General features: G+C 56.1%; 4 protein-coding genes across 4 annotated transcripts; 1 reads left to right on the forward strand and 3 right to left on the reverse strand.

Annotated features, from left to right (window-relative positions):
• Window positions 1-544: 544 nt before the first annotated feature.
• D7B24_007708 (uncharacterized protein) lies at window positions 545-3,017 on the reverse strand (the record flags this gene model as incomplete). The annotated part of the gene is made up of 3 exons (XM_028641813.1): window positions 545-1,720; window positions 1,777-2,241; window positions 2,304-3,017. The coding sequence occupies 3 exons, from the start codon at window positions 3,015-3,017 to the stop codon at window positions 545-547; spliced, it is 2,355 nt and encodes a 784-aa protein (XP_028494291.1).
• A 1,485-nt stretch (window positions 3,018-4,502) lies between these two features.
• SRB4 (RNA polymerase II mediator complex subunit) lies at window positions 4,503-6,627 on the forward strand (the record flags this gene model as incomplete). The annotated part of the gene is made up of 3 exons (XM_028641814.1): window positions 4,503-4,777; window positions 4,831-5,234; window positions 5,285-6,627. 3 exons carry the CDS (start codon window positions 4,503-4,505, stop codon window positions 6,625-6,627), a joined length of 2,022 nt encoding a protein of 673 aa, XP_028494292.1.
• A 1,254-nt stretch (window positions 6,628-7,881) lies between these two features.
• On the reverse strand, window positions 7,882-11,663 carry D7B24_007710 (uncharacterized protein; the record flags this gene model as incomplete). Its single annotated transcript, XM_028641815.1, has 4 exons — window positions 7,882-9,966; window positions 10,022-10,694; window positions 10,753-10,993; window positions 11,267-11,663. The coding sequence occupies 4 exons, from the start codon at window positions 11,661-11,663 to the stop codon at window positions 7,882-7,884; spliced, it is 3,396 nt and encodes a 1,131-aa protein (XP_028494293.1).
• Window positions 11,664-13,079: 1,416 nt separating this feature from the next.
• Window positions 13,080-15,398, reverse strand: D7B24_007711 (uncharacterized protein; the record flags this gene model as incomplete). Its single annotated transcript, XM_028641816.1, has 2 exons — window positions 13,080-13,492; window positions 13,556-15,398. 2 exons carry the CDS (start codon window positions 15,396-15,398, stop codon window positions 13,080-13,082), a joined length of 2,256 nt encoding a protein of 751 aa, XP_028494294.1.
• Between the last annotated feature and the right edge of the window lie 938 nt (window positions 15,399-16,336).

Here is a 16,336-nt window from a genome sequence, read left to right on the forward strand (position 1 = left end):
TGCTTGTCCTTGCCGTGGAGTCGGGTCATGGGCGGCTGTCCCAGGCCCTCGACTCCGCTCTCCGACTCTCCGAGTACAAGCGCCCAAGGGCATTGCTGGCTCAGGGTTTTGTCGTAACTATGTAATATCTGCTCGGAGGACCTGATAGACGTCGTTAGATTATCTCATGTACGATCAAGCGTCGTCTCATATGAGTCCTCACGATGTATGCACGCCCCTCCTGAGTGAGAGTCGTTGTGCCTCCCCCGACTGCTAGGTATCTAAAACCTCACCACACGCTGTCACCCACAAACACTTGGCGTTCATGCGAGTAATGTATGTTGTATATTTCATGCGTGGATTTTCCTTTCGTTACCATCGTCACTAAACAGAGAAAAGACAGAAAGAGGAAGAAGAAGGGGCAAGAGGCAAAATCAACTCCCGTTTTCGTACCCAACCTCTCAGGTGAGCCGAGTCTCCTAGGCTCTCTCTCAAGCATGCCCGCACCAAACTCGCCAGTTCGCCGTCCGCACCATGCGCAGCCCTTCGCATTCGACGTCAGACCTCAGGCATACGCCAAACCGCGCTTCACATCCTTCGCCATGAGTCCCTCGAGAGGCTGCTCGCCCTGCGTATGTTGAGGGCGCCCGCCGAGAATGTCCACGACGTTCTTCATGTGCGCCCAGTGCGTCGCCTTGGGCCTGCGGTTCTTCCAGTCCGTGTCCTGCTCCTCGAGCTCCTGCATTGGCGTAAAGGTCACCTGTGCGCCCTTGATGCCAATAACGCTCGCGCTCATCGGGTCCTTCTTGCACCTGTTATGCGATTTGGGTCGGAACTCCTCGAGATGCTGCATGCACTTGATCGCCAGACGCACCGCGCGGCACCGGTCCATCGGCGACGGGACGCCGCCCTGCTGCACGTGGCCGGGGATACTGTCGCGCGATTCGAAACGGCCCCGGGCCTCCTTGCGGATAATGTCCGCGATGAGCTTGGCGTTGAACACCGAATCTGCCTTCTCGTTGACGAGGATGAGACGTCCTGAGGAGGTCATGCCCCGATCGTGGGCAAATACTTCACGCAGGTGGCGCACGTCGGATGCGAGCGTCTCAAGGTCGAGCCCTTCCTCAGGCGTGTATACGGCACTCGCTCCCACGCTGAGGCCTGCGAGCGTCGCGATGTAGCCTGACTTGCCGCCCTGCGTCTCAACGACAAAGACTCGCCGGCGCGTAGCCGACGCCGACTGCTTGATCTTGTCACAGTAGTTTACCAACTCATTCAGGCAAGTATCAGAACCGAGCGAGTATTCCGAGCCCGGGACGTTGTTCGATATGGTGGCCGGCAACAGGCACATGGGGATGCAGAGCGACGGGTACTGGTCCCTCGCCTTGCGCAACTGCGAAACGGCATGGAAGGCCTCAAAACCACCGATCAGGAAGAGGGCATCGAACTGGTACTGCTCGATGAGGTTGGCGACCAGCTCCATGCCTGATTCCTCGGGCAGTTCGCGGTTGGTTCCGATCTCTGAACCTCCCCGGCTCGCCCAGGCGTCCACCTCGAGCCAGTCGAAAGGTCGCACTGAGCCGACAGGCTGGTCGTCGTGGTGCCTGGTGAAGCCGGCGAAACCGTTGTGAATGGCGATGGGTTCGTGGCCCCGCGAGATACAGTAGGCCACGCCGGCGCGGACTGCGGCGTTCATGCCGCCGGCAGGGGCGCCGACGTTGATGAATCCAATCTTCATCCTCTGCAGGTCGTTTAGTAAGAGAATACTGATTCCCAAAGCACGTCACATCGACATACCTCGCTGGATTCCAGTAGAGCGTCGTCCACCCTGACATTGGTTGTCATCATGTAGGAAGTGAACATCTCGGCGAACTCGGTATCGCGAAGGCCCATGGCCGTTTCGAAATCCTTGGCATCAACTGCCTTGGCGACTTGCTTGGTGTCTTGCACAGCCTTCATAAGGGGTCTTCGTGTGATCTGGTTTTCTGTGATGGCGATGAAGCACGTCTCCGTCTCGGGCGTTGCTTCGAGGACAGCCTTGACGGCCTCGACACCCTGGAGGGTGCCGAGCATCCTGTCGTACGCCACGGCGGTGCCGCCGCGCTGGACGTGGCCTAGTGTAGTGATACGGGTGTCGAGAGCAAGGCCGTCCTTGTTCGCCAGGATGTTCTTGACCATTTCGGAAGTGATCTTGTTGCCGTGCCTGTCGTGAGCGCCCTCGGCAATGATGACAATGGTCTTGCGCTTGCCCAGAGCGCGGTGCTAGAAAGGGTTTCGTCAGCTTTTCGTGCCATACAACAGCCGTGGAGCCGCCCTGCGCTTACTCTCTTCACGATGGCACTCATGTCTTCCTCCCAGTGGTCGTCTCTAGGCTTTTCCGGGATGAAGATGAAATCGGCTCCCGTGGCAACGCCAGCCATGAGGGCCAACCAGCCGCAATGGCGACCCATGACCTCGATGACAAAGGCGCGTGCGTGGGACGAGGCAGTGGCCTCGATATAGTCCACCATCTCGCAGATGCGCTCGAGGGCAGAGTAGCAGCCAATGGTGGCATCCGTGCCGGACATGTCGTTGTCGATGGATCCGACAAGACCGACAATGTTGAGGTGCTTGTGCTTCTCCACCTGCTCGGGCTTGAGCTGGCCGGTTGACACGAGCTCCTCGAGGAGGGAGGGCCACTCGGCGCGGAACTTGTCGGCACCGGTCAGTGAACCATCACCACCGCAGATGATGATGGCGTCAATGCCGCTGAGGATCATGTTCTTGGCGGCGGTGAGGCGACCCTTGCGCTCGAAAAAGGCCATGCAACGCTGGGTGCCGATCAGGGTGCCGCCCTGGGAGAGCCAATTGCGGACGTCCCGCCATTCGGCCTTTCTGATGCTGTCGCCGCCCTGGACGAGGCCCTCGTATCCGTCGTACACGCAGTAGGCATCGCAGCCCAGGTGGATGGCCATGCGAACCACAGCACGAACGACACCGTTCATGCCAGGGGAGTCACCTCCCGAGGTCATGACGGCGATCTTCTTCTTCGTGGCCATGATGGCGGTTCGGTCGTCTGTCCGGACGGCCGATGTCCTCTCGCTGAATTCGGGAAGGAAAAGTAGACTAAAATCTAAGAGCTGTCGATGTAAGAAAGAGATGCCACAGCTCAAAGGAGGGGAATTGATAAGGTGGGTGATCCTACAAGGTAGATGTGTAATAGGTTCGACCAAGGTTTGGAGGGGTACTGGAGGGTGGAACAGGATAGGCAGAGCTGATCAGGCGAGCGGACTAGAACTGCAAAAGCGAACAGCCTCGGAATGCACGAGGCGCGAGGACGAAGTAGATTGGAGGAGCTAGATAGGTAGCCGCTCCCTAAATAAGACCGGTCGTACTGGTTGAGTCGCGGCGGGTGAGGCAGTCGGTGCCGGATTCGGTGGGAAACCTCTGGGCGTCGTGCGAGACACACGCATAGGCGGTCCAGACAGCTAGGGTGTTTTAGCGTGCCAGGGCCTGTGACGTGGGACAGACAGCGGATGGACAGGGGGGGGGGGCACAAGGAACCCCCAAGGGAGAGGGTTTTCGAGAGCTCTTATCGCTTATCGTCGGGCGGCGCGGGGTCTTTCAACATGGGCCAAGTAGGTACCTTTAACTACTAGGTGGTAGGTACCTTGCAACGAACAACTTGGGAATGAGGGGTTCTGGGCATGTACGTAGGAACATGATCTGATGCTTGGTCCTAACCTGCCCTGTTCTGTCCTGTCAGAGGAGGGCAACCTTGCGTCAAGGTCTTGAAAAACAAGATCCATCTTCCCCTCCTATGTCGGACCGGAGTCAGCTTTCTTCGCTCTTTTTTTCTCTCAAAGCCTTTGGGGGGGGGTTTGTTGAGGGAAATTTCCCATCTCCCTCAAGCCTCGTTTGTGAGGGGTTTACGGAGCTCTGAGCTCGAACGGCCCGTCTGGTCTCAAGCCCTGAGAAACAGCCCCCCCTTGGGCCCACTGAGAGGCTCCGTGCCAATGGTGGGTGCAGTGACTGTAATTCTATAATAATACCAGTGAGAAATGGTTCAAGATTGGCTATGGCCCGCGTCTCTGGTACCTCGCCGTTGATTTCGTTCGTTCGCATTCAGGGCCCCGCCAACCTACAGCAGATGGGACCCCCATGCGGTTTAGAACGATGGCAGCTCTCTGTCAGCTCTTTGGGCCACCCATTACGGCATTCATCGCTCTAAGAGACCGCCCAACCCGATGCACCCACTCAACCCGCCCCTGCGACCCACTTGAGCTCCTGCAGCTGGGCACTGATTTGTCGATCCCCCTGCAGGGCTACGTCGGGCTTCTTTGACTTCACCTCAACACCAACTGTCCGAGCACTTGTGCATCACAGCCTTCCGCATCGCAGCCTTCCGCATCCCAATCGAGCAGACGGGGGCAAACTCTTGTGCGGCGCTTTGCACAATGAAAAGACCGACATCGAGGATCCGACGCTACCATTGAGCTAATCGCTGCCACCGATATCGCCGTGCAACGCACCCCACGCGCATCATGGCGAACAATCCGACACAATCACCCTACACATCCTTGCGTCCGCCGCCCATTGGCAGTCGCAAACCAAAGAACCTGGGCGAATTCATTGGGAGGATACAAGCTGAACGCGGTTTCCGCAATGTCACCGAGGCAAGCCTCCGCGAGGAGGTCGCGGCCAAGACGAATGGCGAGGCAAAAGAGGACGACGTTCAAATGTCCGTGACGGACGACGAAGATGTCGAGGAGGCCAAGGATATACACACAGTCAAGGGCGAAATTATGCGCAATATAGAGTGAGCGGGAAGCGCTGCTTGTATGTTTGAGCGCCTCTGTTAACCAATCGCAGCGCTGCACACAACACAGCCATGGTGGCCCTCGACTTCGTTTCTCTGCTTCTGACCAAGCACAATCCCAACCAGGCGGGAGTCACCTTGTCACAGGCTCTACGCGACTTTGCCGGAATTGGAACGCTTGGGGTGTCCAAGTTCAAGGATTCGGAGCAAGCAGGCGACAAAAGACGAAGGGAAGAGAAGCGGCAAGAGGCCAAGGAAGTTTCCCAGGGATGGACGCTCATGGAAATTGAGCGGACGAAAAAGGCGGCAGAGAAATCGGCCGCCATGCTCGCCAAAGAAGTTGATCGGGAAGAAAAGTACTGGAGCGAGATTCTAGCGGTCAAGCAAAATGGCTGGTCGATGTGTAGATTGCCGGCCGAACGTCATACCCTGGGTGTGAGGTTTGGCTTCACCGAAGGTCAGTGTTTTCCAACCACCATGCTATGCGGCACGTGCTAAACTGCGCAGCATCCTCCGAGTTTCGGAACAACAGCCTTGCACCTCTGCGGCGTGGCGACGACGGCTCGGTCGTGCTGGAGCAGGGGCGAGCAGGGGTCGGCTGCCAACGCATCTCTGTCACGTTGGCAAGAGATGGTGAGATCAGCGGACAGTCCACTACGAGCTCGTCAATTCTAGAGTCGGCCCCACTGCAGGAACGAGTTTTGGAGGCTAGAAACACCATCTTCTCTCAAGAACTGTGGCACGAGCTTCATCGTGAGGCTCATTCTTTAGCCTCTTATGGTGTGCGTGCGAGCGACAGCAGCATCACCTATGAGCCGAAAACGGGCCCTAGCATCAATATCTCTCTGGACACGCTGTTGGGTGTGGCGCCCACGGCCCAGGAAACGAAGCCCGACACCTGGTACGCCGAAGTGACGCAGTTGAGTCTTCATGTGCTCCTCAGCTATGCTCATCGCGAGAACGAGGTGCAGCGCCGGAGGCCGGGACCTCCCCACCAGCGCCGTCACGAACAACACAATCAATATCATCTCATTCGCCCCATCCTATCACGGGCGATCCACGATGTCTCAGTCAGACAGTGCACCCGCCTCGTCGGCGATTTGGTACGCATCTTGCGCCAGTCGGGCATTGAGGAGGCTGCCTTCACTCTTAATAACCCTCAATTCGTCCTGCCCAATTCCGATGCCCTGACTTCGACGTCTTCAAATCGCCCAACAGCAGCGCAAGCCCTCGTCAATCTCCTGCTAGCCCCTTCAGACTTCCAACTCGATGTCACATTGACGCCGCGGGCGAGGATCCAGATTCGCGGCCGTACCTGGTTCCTCCCCCTCACAACCACGCAGTACCAGGTTCACCTCCTTCCGCCGCTGGACAGCACGGACGCAACGCAAAACTCTCTCTTGACTTCCTGCCCTCCGTACCGAGAGCGGGACGGCTACCCAGACCTCCAGTCTCTGAAGGTCTATCTTCTGACTGCTATACCACGCGCTCTCGCCGACCTATATCTGCCGCTAGCCGAATCACTGGGCTCCAACCCCTCTCAGGCGACTACGGAGCCCGCAGCAGAGACCAGCGATCCTATTTGGGTCAAATCGGTCCGCGGCAACGCCATTCAGGACAGCACGCGCGATGCGCGCGAGATTGCTTTTGAGCTCGACGAAAAGAGCAACGCCGATGGGTCAGAAAGGCTCACTCTAAAGGCCTCCGGCATCTGGTGCGAGGGCAGCGAAGCGCGCACCAAGTTCGAGCATTTCGACGGTGTCCCCGATGGCGAGGGCCAGGCGTCACCAACCAAGATCAAGATCAAGGACATCATCGAGGCGGTCGTTACGGCTACGGAGGCTGTCTAGTCGCCGCCCGTTGCTGTTGGTGACCAAGAACTGTCACATATGCCTGGTGCGCTGTTGGCCGAGGCAGATGGCCGCTGGAGTCCAGTCCAGTTTTTCTTCGACATGAGTTGATGAGACTGAGAAAGCCTTGGTGTGCATTGCTTCCCGACTTTGGAAGCTGCGGCGTCGGGGCAGATACGACCGATGCCGACTCGGGCATGCTTCGTATGAACTGAAGCTATAGAGAACGTACCAGACATCAGCCTGTCGCGAGGTATACAGAAGCACATCGGCCACGATGAACCACCTTTCAGTAGCCCCTAGGTAGTCAAGATACCCACTCTGTGCTTCCAGAACGAAAACCCTGCCCATATGACATGAGATGCGATGCTCCGTAGAGTGCCAAAGGGACAGGGCAATTCCAAGCTCATTTACAGAACCTCGTCGTCGCGCTCAACATTTGCCATGGTTGCAAGTGGCTGTCCCACGCACCCAGCGGCGATTTGGCGTTCCAGAATTGCTACAACCTGCCATCATGTACCTCTTGCGTGCTAGTCTTTTTTGTTATTGGTTTAATGCTGGGGCGGCCCTCAAAAAGTCATTGCGCCTCAAAGTCATGATTTCGGCTCCTGGGACGGAGACTTGCCACGGGAAACAAGATGCCTCACGGACTCTTTGATGTAATCCATGCTACCCACCTATCTTTGGCATGTCGTCTGAATGCAGCAGGGACATGTCCTTGGGCGCACCCGGGAAGGTGTCTGGGGTTCTTCCAGTGAGACCATGTGTTTGTGAGCATATTCTACCAGGTCTTCACCCAAGCTACAACAAGCGCAGGATGCAGGCTCCATGGGTTCCGGAAATGTTACTTCTGATAGTTAGGTCAGCACGAGGCGCTGCACCCATGGATTGTCTGGGCAATCCCTGCCCAGCGGACAGCATCATTCACCAATAGAGCATGCATCACAGTATCGCAACAAACGCAAAGAAGCTTAACCCAAAATGAGCTATTTGTCCTGGCCTCCTCTATCTTCCCTCAAAATCAGTCTGTGTGTATCCCCGGAAGATAAACCAGATAGACGCCCGGCGCCTGTTGACTGAGAAGCAACTCCGAAACCTTGATGCTATCATGTTCTCCGTGGCCCCTAACGCCACACCCATATCATTGCTGGGTCTAGATGAGATAGCATGATGCCTGCCCTGTAGTGGATCCCAACCGGAGAACGCAAAATGCAGCCATACTGCTTAGAAAACTCGCGGAAACCCCAGCATCCCTCAGAACCCGAAGAGGTGGCGAAGATCCGCCATACTGAGACCCATGCCCTTGCTGGCCTTACCATCAAGGGCGGCCTCGATAGCTTCCCGCTTCTTCGTCTGAATTTCCATGATGCGATCCTCGACCGAATCTTTGACGAGAATACGGTAGACCTTAACCTCGTTCTGCTGTCCGATGCGGTGGACGCGATCTACGGCCTGCATCTCGACAAATGGGTTCCAGAACGGATCCAAAATAATGACGCGGGACGCCTGGACAAGGTTGAGACCTGCGTTTCCGGCCTTGAGGGAAATCAACATGAGCTTGGTCCTGGGATTCTCGCGGAACCTTTGAGCAGACTTAAAGCGATCCTTCATGTTCATATCGCCGTCGTAGCGCACATGGCCAACATGTTTGAGCTCTTCGTCCTTTTGTAGAGCGATTTCCATCAGGTCAATAAACATGGTCCACTGGGAAAAGATCAAAGTCTTGGCCCGTCCATCCGATTCATCTCTGATCTGCTTGATGAGGTCGACACAGGCCTGTACTTTAGCTGAAGTCATCCAGTGTTTTGACAGGTAGCGGCGGTAGTCGCGGCCATCCTGGGCCGATCTCTTCGCCGACTTGCGAAGTGCCTTGAGCATCGTCGCCTTGACTTTACGCCTTGGACCCTTCGGCTTTGCCTGTTTGTTCTTGGTTGTAGCACGCTTGCTTTTGGCCTGCTGTTTTGCCTTGATGTAACGCGAAGGGGCACCTGCAGTAGATGACTCGTCATCCTCATCGTCAACTACGAAGCCTTGGAGATTGCCTCTGGCGTCGACATCATCCGCATTTTCTTCCTCGTCATCGGATGAGAACTCGTCAGATTCTTCACCTCCGCTAGTATCGATTTCCTCCCGTTCCCCATTGGCGTGGTTCACCTCTGCGTCGAGAAGCTCAGGCATGTGAAGCAGCTTGAAGGTCGAGAGATCAATGACTTTCTCCGTCTCCAGTGGTTCACGGCAGACAGCGCACCTAATCTGTTGCACGTTCTCACCGCGGCGGATATTATCACGCTCGCCGTTTTCAACATGAGTGCGGAGACAGTCAGAACACATGTAGTGTCCGCATGGGAAGGGGATTGCAGGGTTGGGAATCTTGTCCAGGCAGACAGGACAGTCAAAGCCTTCCAGAGATTCCATAGCTCCGCGCACCTGCTCGATGAGACGCTTGACAACTGGCGCTTTGAGTGTCACGGCAAGTTCCAAAGCCGCTTCCTTGTCGCGATCCAGGGGCACGCTTTCTTCATCATCGAGCACGAGGTGAGGATGACAAACTGCCTGTCTCATCCGTAGCAGCTGGACGAGCAAGACCGAGTATTGCTTGTGCGAAGTGCCCTCCCTGATATAAGCATTGAAGATGACTTGGGCGTTCTCTGTGACGGCTTTGTAGTATTGCAGCTGCTCTCCTTCCAACTCGATGTGGACGATCTCTTCAGTCTTCTCAGGGAGCTGCAAAATACGCTGCCCGTTGATCTCTGACTTCTTGTCACGTCGGAGCATGGTCTTCTGAAGGAGCACCCTAAAGGCGTTCAAGGCCGGGCCAGGATTCGCACCCTTCTTGAGGGGCCCGAAGGTGCGGTGGAATATTGCCCAGTCGTTATAGGGTTCGATTTGTAGAAACCGGTAAAAGGGGTAGATTTCGTGTAGAGTATTCATCATGGGTGTACCCGTGAGGCACCATCGGTGCTTTGCCATCAATGCAGTAGCAGCAAGGGAGGTCTTGCCCTTTCGATTTTTGATCATCTGAGCTTCGTCGAGAACGATGCGGTGGAACATGCTTTTAGTAGGGTGGAAAAGTCTGACGCTCTGGGCAAGCAAGGCATCGTTATCTTGGTCGACGTTGCGACCCGCGGCTTGCGTCCAGAAGGTGGTCACTTTCTTGTGTTCGCTGCATAGAGTCTGGTACGTTGTCAGGACTACGTCGTGTCGCATCAGTTCGTCTGCGCATGGTCGGTTGTTTTCGTGGAAGATGCAAATGCTGAGCTGGTGGTCCGGCAACAACTTGTCTTTTATCTCTTCCTCCCACTGTCTGACGAGAGAAAGGGGAGCGACAATAAGCGTAGTCTGTTGACTGTCAGTGAGGATCGGAATGAGGGGCCTGTTAGAGTGGGAAGCATACTCGACTACCGTTCTTAGCGGGATTTGCTATCATCAATGCCAAGGTTGAGATGGTCTTTCCCAGACCCATATCGTCGCCCAAGATTCCGCCTTTGCGGGCACTTGCTTCCTGTTTCTTCATCCAGGTCAGGGCCTGTTTCTGATGAGCGTATAAGGGATAACGCAAGCCAGGTGGCACATCAACCTGCTGGTCATCCGGAGTCTCAGCTCCGAGGGTGCGGACAAACTGCTCAATATGTTGACGCTGTCTTTCCTCCTCGCCAATGTTTGCCTGTCGTTGATAGGCTGATCCAGGAGAGTCAATTTCCAATATGCGATGCAGATCTCGTTGTGTATTCTCTTCTAGAGCATCTCCGCTTCCGTATGTCATGGTATTGAAATCGATTTGACTTGTGCGCTGGATTGTTGCGGCCAGCCCCGTGAGTGCCGGCTGCTGCCGCTGCGAACCATCGCGGCCCATGATGTTCATAGCGCCATTGTTGGGAGCTCTCCAGCTTGGTTGGTGCCCAAACAGAGAGGCTGGCACTGGAGAGCTCGACCGGGAGGGCTCTGGTCTGACCAAGCGCTCTTCCAGGAAAATGGGAGAACTGGTCATGGGGTTGGTGAGGCCCTGGCGACGAGTCTCGGTCTTGGATCTTTTCTGTGCGACGGCAGCCTCTATCTTATCGTCGGCTCTGCGACATGTTAGTAACAAGTTATCAAGCATGCCAGCAGTGAGCGACAAGGACTGACTGTGTTAGATCCATAACAGAACTGTCGCTAGCAGTTGAGCTACGGCGGCTGCCAACGAACGCCTGACGCTTGCTGCGACCGGGGCTCATGGCGTCATGTGCACCTTGGACGCTGCTCAGGTCGCGCTTGCTCCGTGACCGTAAGTCGCTCTGCCCGTAACCTGAACCGTGGCTTGAGGACGCCATATCGCCAGGAATGTGCGACGGGAACCCGGGCTGGCGGGTTTGATGGCTGTATAGACCTGAAGAGTAGTGTCAACTCGGTACCGAAGACTCATTGGGAAATGGTACATGAGGATGAACAGTAGTTCAGGGTTTGGGACACCGATGACTTCATGGGGCGTACGGAAGGGAGTGTAGAAAAGGAAAAGTCGAACGTGGGCGACATTTATAAGAATAGGGGGCAAATCAAGAACTGCAGACGACCATTGTCCTTTCATGCGCGAGATGGTAGCCCGGCTATGCTTTGTTGGGCAGGCTATACGGATTCGGAAGGAGAGGGAGGTTTCACTTACCATCGGGGCGGATGGCACGATGGCTCTCGGGAGAGCCTGTCTCATACCCAGTCCCTACTTGGACCGGCGCATTTCCTTCGTGATACGCGGATGGATATGTACGATGGCCGTAGAACCGCGAGAACGAATCGTTGGGCCGATCGGCGGTGATGCGCGCCTCTGGAAATCGCGTTGCGATGCGCCACTTGCTCTTCTCGGCAGCATCGATCTGCTCGCAGAGAGACGCAATCTTGCGCCTAGTTGTGTGGATTTGAGCGTTGACGAAAAAGTTATGGCCGTCTCGGGGCAGCTTTTTGAGGTAGTCCTGCTCGGCTTTGAGAGAGTCACGAAGCTGTCGAATGTGGTACTCGGCATTTGTGAGTGCGGCGTCGCCCTGATAAGCCTGCGAGTCGGCCATAGTCTCGGCAAGCCTTGGATGGACCAGGCTCCGGATGGTGTTGTAGTAGGGAAGGAGCTTGAGAAATGACGCGCGGTAGGCCGAAGGTTCGATATTGGACGAGTCAGGGACAGGAGTGATGTCAAATACCAATGAGAGAAAGATCGCGAGAGTGATAAGGTGGGTGGTAACCTAAGTCGACCTGTGTCGTGTAAAGTGGCATCGATGAAGGAAGATGAGATGATTCAGAGCCCGATATCATCCACTCTGGATATTGGTGTGGCCTTGCGCTGGAGTTAGGGATTCTGAGGCAAGCGGCAAAGGACTACTCTATGAGCTTCCTGATGAGGCGAGGCGAGTGTCCTAGAAAGCGCGGCGTCAGTACGGTCTGGGGCAGGACTTTGAATCGTTCATTACACGTGAATGCCAACTTACGCTGGTCAGATATGTCTGTGGAGATGGGAAGACCCTACGCCCGGAAGCCTGGGGGAAGGTTATACCTCTTGTCGATACTAATGAAGTGAGCGACATGGAAATCGCAAGGCATTGAGTACCCGAGTCGGAAGTCCGAGGGTCGGTATGTAAATTATGATGGTGGTGTAGTGAAGATGGGTACAGTAGGGAATGAAAGTGTAAAATAGCGTGGCCACTTCAGGTCATGCAGTTGTCAAGAAGGCATCCGTACGGTGCATGCGTGAAGGGGCGAAAGTGCTGAAGGCTGGCAGGCAGACACGTCAACAACTAGATTTCGCGGTGACATGTTTGGCAAGGAAGGCGCACTGGTGCATGTCACAGCTCACAGTCAGGCTGGCGATGCGGAAGGTGCAGAAGGTGCAGAAAGACGGATTGCATGCTGTGGATGACCGGGAGGCATTCTTCGGAAGCTCTTGCCCCACTTTGACGTCCTCGAACACTGCGAGCTACAGGGCCCTCGTGCGAAACGACGAGATACTCAGAGCCTGGGGGGACAGTACATGATGAAACCTCTATGTGCTGCGTGTTCCTGACTACCTGCCTGCGTAGCATACACACAGTACTGTTGTCGCTGCGGTCTTCCATGTGGGAAGCGAACACACGGCCCAGCTCACTGACCGAGTCCTCATCCGGAACGTGACTCAGCAAAATGGCACCCTCAGTCTTAGGGACTGGTAATGTGCGGGCTCGCATTCAAGGCGCCACCCTCACCGACTAGCTGACCCGTGTCTACGGTTGAATTTAGACAACCTGCGAACATATCCAAGTGAATATCATCAAGATTGACTCCTTCTGCAGAAGAAGACGAACAGTCATCCAAAAGCCAACGCAGGCTCCCTATACAATTAGTGCCTGCAGTACTCTCTCTACCAATGCTCGCACCAGAACGCCGATGAATCCGTCCAAATCCTACACGCAAAAATGTTCAACCCCTCGTCACGAAACTCGAAACCAAAGAAATCATCAATCAGACCCTGACCCGTTGATCTTATCCCAAGCATCTCCGATCTTGCCTGTCACCCAATCCCAGGCATGCTTGATGCCATCTCCAATGCTCGTTGCAAGGTCCTTGTCAGGATCGTCGCCCCCTGTGGGCGTAGCGCTGGGGCTTGGCGCCGTAGATGTGGGCTCCTTCGTCGACACGCTCGCCACCTCCTCCGTGCTTACAGCGACTGCAGAGGTTGTCGTTTCTTTTGTGGTAGAATCGACCGCCGCGATAGTCGAAGAAGTGGTCGGCTCAGGATCTGCCAGTTCGGTTGGTGCGTCCTCCGGCTTGTGGAGGCCGGAAGGTCTGAGGGGAAGGCGAAGTGTGCCGTTGTTCGGCTTCGGCACGAGTCCGACTGAGTCACAGAGTATGTTGTAGACCTCAATGTTTTCTGTCACGCGTTAGTGCTGCCGCTGCTCACAGCTTTTGGGGAAGAGGGGGTGGAACGACGTACGGAAGGGCGCAATCTCGCTGTTGGGCGGGTGATGGAACGCTGGCCCGCGAGCGATGAAAATGGCTCGCATGAGAGGATGCTCGTGGTCATAGCCATGGAGGCCCCGAGGGTGATAGATCTCGCCCTTCTCGACGGCTGCTGCGACATCAAACTCATTCTTGGCAGCGATGGCCCAGCCCGTCTTGGGCACGATCCACAACGGCGCGATTCGTTGATTTTTGGAAAAATGATAACGCTCGGGCATATTCACGTCTCGAAGGTAGACCTCAAAGTTGGGGTTCGTCTTGGTCTTTTCCTCCAAGCCGTCGAACAGCCCTTGGAGATCAGCAGGGTCCTTGGGCCGCAGACCATAGAGCGGCCAGCCATCTGTGTGCTCGATCTTGTCGACGTCGACGAGGTCCTCGAGCTGCATGACCCGCGCGGTATCCGTCGACGCCATGCCGTGATCCGAAACGACGATGACATTGACGATGTGTGTCAGGTTGCGGGCCTCGAGCCCAGCGAACAGCTCCTCCATCATGCCGTCGGCGGACTCAATGGTAGCTCGGATCTCCGTGCTGTTGGGTCCATATCTGTGGCCATCGCCATCGACATTGGGCACATAGGCAGCAATGAGCTGCGGGCGCATCTCTGCCACGGCAACGGCATGGTCTTCTTTGCCGGGCATGTCTAGGAACTCGAGGATGCGACTGACTTTGTTGGCCAGCAGCTCCTTGCCGTTGTACTTGTCAAGGAAGCTAGGCTCGACACCGTCAATGTGCGCCTCGCTGCCGGGCCACATGTGGACTGCCGTCCGGATGCCCTGCCTCTCAGCGGTCACCCAGAAAGGTTCGCCGCTCCACCACTTGGGATCGAGACTCCGAGCGGGGTCCGTGTAATAGAACTCTGCCTGCAGCTCGGGGTCCCAGAATGTGTTGCCCACGATGCCGTGGCTCTCCGGGTACAAGCCGGTGGCCAAGGTATAGTGGTTCGGAAACGTGACCGATGGAAAGGACGGCATCATGTACTTGGGCGAAACGCCTTCGGCAACGAAAGCGTTGAGCCGTGGGGTGATACCTCTCTGCAGGAAATCGGCGCGAAAGCCGTCCAGGCTGATGATGATCGTTGTCGGCGCGAACAGGGCAGTGCCGTTGCTCACCAGCTGCGGCCTGGTCCTGGCGGAGTTCTTGCCGAGCGAGAGCTTCCAGGCGAGGAGGAGAAGGATGGTGAAGCCGACAGCGATCAAGGTGTGCATGAGGAGCCATCTGCGCCAGCTGCGCCTCCGGTCCGACTTTGCGCTCGCGACCATGCCCAGTCTCCGCCGGTCGAGCTCGTTGCTGTCTTCCCTATCGCTGCTGTCGCCGGTGCTGCTTCCCTCCTTCATGCCGCCCTCCTCCATCTCGTACATCAAGCCGCCATCCTCGCCATGAGACGCCATCTCCATCAATTTTTCCTTCTTCTGCCTCCTTCTCGTTTTGCGTTGATGGCGCTTCTCGTTCGTGTAGTCGTCGGCCGACTCGTCGTTGACGGACAAATTCGAGTCGCTTGCCCGTCGCAGCAGGCGCAGAGGATTCGGAAGGGCGAGGCCGGAGCCTCGCCGCTGGGATTCTTGCCGCTGTCGTCTCGAATCGGTCACCAGCCGGTCTACCTCGTCCTCCTCCATGAACACTATCCTGTCAGCAGCGCGAAGTTCACGGCTGTTCCGGGCGCGGAGCTGGAGCTGATCGTCGTCGCTGTCGGAGTCTTGGTCGCTCGGGCTGTGGAGGGATGCGGCGTCGTCGTCGTAGCCCACCGGCGATAGGAGGTGGGCCGCACCCTCGCGATCGCCATGGAGCGACTGGGTGTTGAGTGGTCGAAGCGACATGGCGATGGTGTTTGATCGTTCGCGTGTCGTCGATGCCAGCGAGGCCAGATAGAAGCACGTCAGACCATCAACAAAATTGATGCTGATGATGATGCTTGTCAAGGACAGGATCGCTCTCGGAATCAAGATTGAATTGGCGTCCCTCAAGGTTGCGCCGCCCAAGATGCGGCCGCCGACCCGGCACTTTCCATCATCCCGTGGCCTAAAAAGGCATAGTCCAGGCCCAAAATCGCAACTTCAGCGGAGAAGCACAGGCCAGTCCGAGTCAAGGGTCCAGCGCCTTCGTTAGGGGTCCAACCACACAGCCAGCCTTGTCCAAGACGGTCCATTTTGTCGACTCTCTGTATGATGAGGCATCAGCATATGAAACGGTTGACAAAATTCCAGCTTATGACTGGTTTTTTGTCTACGGTTCTTATCCTTTCACTTTCCATATTCTCCTTCTTGCAAGTAACCCTGCAAGCGTAGCCACCTGATAAGGCTGATTTGATTGATCGACTCTGCCCACCTCAGTGGAGGCTCCTCTGGTCTTCCTCACCAGACGGGGTTGGCGGATTGCATAGGGCCCTTTCCTCACCATGGTCTGAATGCCAGCGAGCACTGCAGGTGCGCTGCTCGCTGCGCGATCGACGTCTAGAAGGTCTAGAAGGTCTCGCTCTACAACAGAGGAGGAATGCTGGCCGTGTTCAACAAGTGCACATAGACTCGGACTGTAGAGATCCACAGACTGACGACCTCGCTGGAGCATTTGGATTCAAAAGCTCAAACGTGAGGAGCAAGATTGTCCCAGTATCCGTAAGCAGGTACCCAAGACGCCAGCTGTGTCAAACGATGGCCGTGCGATCGAGTCAATAAGCCCTCTGGCGGGTGTAGCAATTCAACTGGTGCTAATTGATACAGCAACGAAGATGCCTGGGGCGCCCACAACAGACTTCCGA

The sequence above is a fragment of the Verticillium nonalfalfae genome (genome assembly GCF_003724135.2).
Source record: "Verticillium nonalfalfae strain VnAa140/NRRL 66861 chromosome Unknown scaffold_63, whole genome shotgun sequence".
Lineage (NCBI taxonomy): Eukaryota > Fungi > Ascomycota > Sordariomycetes > Glomerellales > Plectosphaerellaceae > Verticillium > Verticillium nonalfalfae.